The 6,000-nt window shown below is 47.2% G+C and overlaps 1 protein-coding gene across 2 annotated transcripts in view; it reads left to right on the forward strand.

The window, feature by feature from the left end:
- LOC115115019 (fatty acid CoA ligase Acsl3-like) overlaps positions 1-6,000 on the forward strand; it is a 65,471-nt gene that overhangs the window by 20,764 nt on the left and 38,707 nt on the right. For both annotated transcript variants that reach the window (XM_065024322.1, XM_065024323.1), the window contains one exon: positions 5,189-5,339. In XM_065024322.1, coding sequence (XP_064880394.1) covers positions 5,189-5,339 — 151 coding nt within the window. The remainder of the gene's footprint in view (positions 1-5,188; positions 5,340-6,000) is intronic.

A 6,000-nucleotide genomic window follows, 5' to 3' on the forward strand; every position in this document is an offset into this window, starting at 1 on the left:
TTCCTTGATGATTTGAGTGAGATTGAGGGCATCTAGCTTACATTGTAGGACTGCCGGGGTGTTAAGCATATCCCAGTTTAGGTCACCTAACAGAACAAACTCTGAAGCTAGATGGGGGGCGATCAATTCACAAATGGTGTCCAGGGCACAGCTGGGAGCTGAGGGTGGTCGGTAGCAGGCGGCAACAGTGAGAGACTTATTTCTGGAGAGAGTAATTTTCAAAATTAGTAGTTCGAACTGTTTGGGTATGGACCTGGAAAGTATGACATTACTTTGCAGGCTATCTCTGCAGTAGACTGCAACTCCGCCCCCTTTGGCAGTTCTATCTTGATGGAAGATGTTATAGTTGGGTATGGAAATCTCTGAATTTTTGGTGGCCTTCCTGAGCCAGGATTCAGACACGGCAAGGACATCAGGGTTAGCAGAGTGTGCTAAAGCAGTGAGTAAAACAAACTTAGGGAGGAGGCTTCTGATGTTGACATGCATAAAACCAAGGCTTTTTCGATCACAGAAGTCAACAAATGAGGGTACCTGGGGACATGCAGGGCCTGGGTTTACCTCCACATCACCCGCGGAACAGAGAAGGAGTAGTATGAGGGTGCGGCTAAAGGCTATCAAAACTGGTCGCCTAGAGCGTTGGGGGCAGAGGATAAGAGGAGCAGGTTTCTGGGCATGGTAGAATATATTCAGGGCATAATGCGCAGACAGGGGTATGGTGGGGTGCGGGTACAGCGGAGGTAGGCCCAGGCACTGGGTGATGATGAGAGAGGTTGTATCTCTGGACATGCTGGTTGTAATGGGTGAGGTCACCGCATGTGTGGGAGGTGGGACAAAGGAGGTAACAGGGGTATGCAGAGTGGGTCTAGGGGCTCCATTGTGAACTAAAACAATGATAACTAACCTGAACAACAGTATACAAGGCATATTGACATCTGAGAGAGACATACAGCGAGGCATACAGTAATCACAGGTGTTGAATTTGGAAAGCTAGCTAAAAACAGTAGGCGAGGCTAATCCGCTAGCACAACAAACAGCAGGTAAAATGGCGTTGACTAGGCAACGGGGCCGACAGGTAAAACAAACAAGCAGAAAGGAGTACCGTGATTAATGGACAGTCCAGCGTGCGTCAGCTATGTAGCCAAGAGATCAGTGTCCAGGGGCAGCGGTGGATGGGCAGGGAAGCTGGGCTGGCGAGTGTTATCCAGGTTTTTAAAAACTAACAATGACTAAATAGCTTGTAGCTAGTTAGCTGGTTAGCGTCTGGAGGTTCTTGAGTGTGTCATAAAAATAAAAATAAGAGTAAAAGTAATAGCGATTCCGTATCACATTGGGTGAGGCAGGTTTCCGGAAGGTATAAACAAATCAAAAATCAAAAAGAGATAGAAAGTAAATGGGGTCAGAGAGTGATTGGGACGCGGTGGTTCAGACGGTTAGCAGGCCTGTGCTAACAAGCTAACAGTTCGTAGGCCCGAGCTAGACAAGGTAGCAGTTAGCGGACCGGAGCTTGACAAGCTAGCCGTTAGCAGGCCGAATTAGCAAGCAGGGAGATAGCGAGGGCTAGAGAGTTAACCTTTGGGGGACGTCGCGATGGGGTGAGTCTGTTTATTCCTCTTCATGCGGTGACATCGACAGACCGGTCGTGGGCCCGGGTAATTGTAGCCCAGGAGTATGCTACAGGTGCTCTAGTACGCTAGGTGAGCTGGAGACACAGCGATTCAGAAGGCTCGCGGGCCTTGGCCAGCAGATGGATCTTTGGCGATGTCGCAGCGGAAAAGCCTGTTGAAACCCCCTCGGACGATTATGTCGGCGGACCAGTCGTGATGGATCGGCGGGGCTCCGTGTCGGCAGTAGAGGGTCCAGGCCAATTGGCAAAATAGGTATTGTTGGACCTCTTCGGCTAGTCGGGAGATGGGCTTAGCTCGAGGCTAGCTCAAGGCTAACTGGTGCTTGCTCTGGGACAGAGACGTTAGCCAGGAGTAGTCACTCGGATTGCAGCTAGCTAGTTGCGATGATCCGGTGTAAGGGTTCAGAGCTTGCGGTAGGAATCCGGAGATGTGGTAGAGAAAAAGCAGTCTGATATGCTTTGGGTTGATGTCGCGCTGGTGTCCTAGTTAGCTTTGAAGACCGCTAGCAGTGGCTAGCTACTAGCTAGTAGCTAGTTAGCTGGCTAGCTTCTGATGAGGGTTCCGGTTCTAAAGTATAGAAAAAGCAGATCCGTACCACATTGGGTGATGCGGGTTGCAGGAGAGTATATTCAGCACTATACAGGACGGGACAAGAAAAAACACACGTCCGACTGCTACGCCATCTTGGAAGTGCAATACTGTGGTCTCAGAGATACTGTGGTCTCAGAGATACTGTGGTCTCAGATACTATGGTCTCAGAGATACTGTGGTCTCAGATACTATGGTCTCAGAGATACTGTGGTCTCAGAGATACTGTAGTCTCAGAGATACTGTAGTCTCGGTGATCCTGTGGTCTCAGAGATACTGTGGTCTCAGATACTATGGTCTCAGAGATACTGTGGTCTCAGATACTATGGTCTCAGAGATACTGTGGTCTCAGAGATACTGTAGTCTCAGAGATACTGTAGTCTCTGTGATCCTGTGGTCTCAGAGATACTGTGGTCTCAGAGAAATTGTGGTCTCAGAGATACTGTTGTCTCAGAGATACTGTGGTCTCAGAGATACTGTGGTCTCAGATACTATGGTCTCAGAGATAATGTAGTCTCAGAGATACTGTAGTCTCAGAGATACTGTAGTTTCAGAGATACTGTGGTCTCAGAGATACTGTGGTCTCAGATACTATGGTCTCAGAGATACTGTGGTCTCAGAGATACTGTGGTCTCAGATACTATGGTCTCAGAGATACTGTAGTCTCAGAGATACTGTAGTCTCAGAGATACTTTAGTCTCAGAGATACTTTAGTCTCAGAGATCCTGTGGTCTCAGAGATACTGTGGTCTCAGAGACACTGTGGTCTCAGATACTGTAGTCTCATAGATACTGTAGTCTCAGAGATACTGTAGTCTCAGAGATACTGTGGTCTCAGATATACTGTGGTCTCAGAGATACTGTAGTCTCAGAGATACTGTGGTCTCAGAGATACTGTAGTCTCAGAGATACTGTAGTCTCAGATACTGTAGTCTCAGAGATACTGTGGTCTCAGAGATACTGTGGTCTCAGAGATATTGTGGTCTCAGAGATACTGTAGTCTCAGAGATACTGTGGTCTCAGAGACACTGTGGTCTCAGATACTGTAGTCTCAGAGATACTGTAGTCTCAGAGATACTGTGGTCTCAGAGATACTGTGGTCTCAGAGATACTGTAGTCTCAGAGATACTGTGGTCTCAGAGATACTGTAGTCTCAGATACTGTAGTCTCAGAGATACTGTAGTCTCAGATACTGTAGTCTCAGAGATACTGTGGTCTCAGAGATACTGTAGTCTTAAGGGGGAGGGTGGGTGGGGGTTCGTTGGTGCGGCTCATTAGGTCATGTGAATGAGGAAGTGGACACATCTGTGTCAGATTAAACTCAGAGGAAACACTCCCTTTCTCTTCAATTTCTCTCTCCTTTCCTTCCTCTCTCTTTCCATCCCTCCCTTTCTCCAGCTGGTCTCTAGTGCTGCACTGCTTGACCCATAACAAGTAGAGCTGGTACTGTGAGGGGTAGGTGTGTGTGTGTGTGTGTGTGTGTGTGTGTGTGTGTGTGTGTGTGTGTGTGTGTGTGTGTGTGTGTGTGTGTGTGTGTGTGTGTGTGTGTGTGTGTGTGTGTGTGTGTGTGTGTGTGTGTGTGTGTGTGTGTGTGTGTGTGTGTGCGCGCGCGCGCGCTTGTGCGTTCGTGCGTGCGTGTGTGCTGACCTGTGGGATTAGGAAGGAGGGTCATGTTTATAGACACTTCTGTAAACTTCACATGACATCATTCCCCCAACACCCCTCTCCTCCTCCTCTCCTCCCTGTATCTCTGGATCCATGTTCAAGTCAGAACAAGGCCCCTCCTCTCGCATGCGGTAGACTCCAAGTCACGTCCCACTCCTCTCTCCCTCTCCTATCTCCCACTCCTATCTCTCTCTCTCCTACTCCTTTGCTCCTTTCTTCCTCTCTCTCTGTCCTGTGTGTCTTCTGTTTGGGTGTGTTTTGTTTTTCTGCACTCGCTGTGGACATCGTGGAAATGTTTATATTCCACACGACACTGAGCAGCCCCCCAGCCCTACAAAAAACAATCAAAATCACGTCTTATATTTCCACATGAGGACAACAGAGAAATCTACTGACTACTGACTGGGATTTCTTTTTTTTCATCCCAAGACCCAAATTATAAATTAATCGTCCTCCAGGGACCCAAATTACGAAGAAATAGTGTGTGATTGTAGATGTATTCTTATAACACACAACCTACCTCTCACAAGCCAAGGACCCACTTTGGGTCCTGACCCATAGTTTAAGAAACCTATATGATCTAGAATCATCTCACTTCCTTCCACATTGTCAGAATCCACATTGCCTGACATAATATAACTTCTGAGTGGCTTTTTGGCAAGCCTAGACAAGATTAACATGGTGTCTTAAGCCCAAACATTTGAAATGCGCTGATGGGGAGGAGAGGCTTTACGTCAATTGAACAGCTCTCAGCCAGTTAACACACAGCCAAATGTCAGAGAAGAAAGAGAAGAGTGAAATAAGATGAAGAGAGCCGTAGAGGGGCAGAGAGAGAGAGAGATATATTGTAAAGAGGAAGGTAGACGCGGAGAGAGGAAAGAGGCAGAGGTAGATGGGTTTTTTGGCATTAAGATATTATGTATCTTCCTACTGAGAGTGCCAAGAGGCTGAGGAGGTTTACTAAATGGTGACATTATGTTTAATGGGTTTAATATTTTACTTGACTGATGTTCCTCTCCCTCTTTATTCCATTAGGAATGTTCCATTCTACCACTCCTTTAGATATTCATCATTATGTACCCCCATCTCGTTTAACAGCACCATATGTTCCCAGGACCTTCGCCTACAGACTATATATCCTAACATGGACTTAACAAACCTCCTCCATTTATTGTCCTGCCCTGCAACATATCTTATGATCTCCCATGAACTCCCTTTTCCTACCATATGCTGAATATTTACAAAAACATGCTTTCATGCCATGAACTAATTTGTTTTCCTGTATTTGTCTGTTTATGTGTGTGTGTGTAGTGTCTCGTGGGCGTAAACAGCCCATGCCCTCTGACATCGCTGTCATCATGTACACCAGCGGCTCCACTGGCGTACCCAAGGGCGTCATGATCTCCCATAGCAACATCATTGCTGGCATCACTGGCATGGCAGAAAGGATACCCAACCTGGGGTAGGTACTGCTAACCTGCCAACCTTATACACTCTCTTTACCCTCCTGGGCTCACTTCCCCCGTACCAAACTACTACTACTGACATTTCCTGATAAGCAAAACACTGGCTTCCAAAGTGCACCTTATCCAGGAAGATTGATCAAGTTTACCCTTTTTCAGTTGGCGCTGTCTTAGAGGAAGGTCCCATAATGTCCTGTCTATGCTCTTTGACTGATCTCAGCTGTCCATGGGGGAGTACAGTGTGATGGTTATACATAGCAGATTCCGTTTCAAAGCTGAATTAAAGAAACACTCAAAGTGATCTATGAGGACAACTTCCTGATTGAGGCCTTGGTGTCAACTGAGCACGTGCAGAAGCGTGGGTTTAATGCTGTGCTGTAAATAAATGTAGATGCTGTACCATCACACTGGTGATCATTACGACGACGAATGTGTTTGCTTAGTGTTTTTAAAAAACTCTCTCCTTCTCTGGAGAACAGGATTGGGGGAAGAGAGGGAGGGGAGTGGAAGAAGAGGAAGATGGAGGGGAGTGGAAGAAGAGGAAGATGGAAGAGAGGGAGGGGAGTGGAAGAAGAGGAAGATGGAAGAGAGGGAGGGGAGTGGAAGAAGAGGAAGATGGAAGAGAGGGAGGGGAGTGGAAGAAGCGGAAGATGGAAGAGA

Source organism: Oncorhynchus nerka, linkage group LG11 (genome assembly GCF_034236695.1).
Source record: "Oncorhynchus nerka isolate Pitt River linkage group LG11, Oner_Uvic_2.0, whole genome shotgun sequence".
In the NCBI taxonomy this organism is placed as follows: Eukaryota; Metazoa; Chordata; class Actinopteri; order Salmoniformes; family Salmonidae; genus Oncorhynchus; species Oncorhynchus nerka.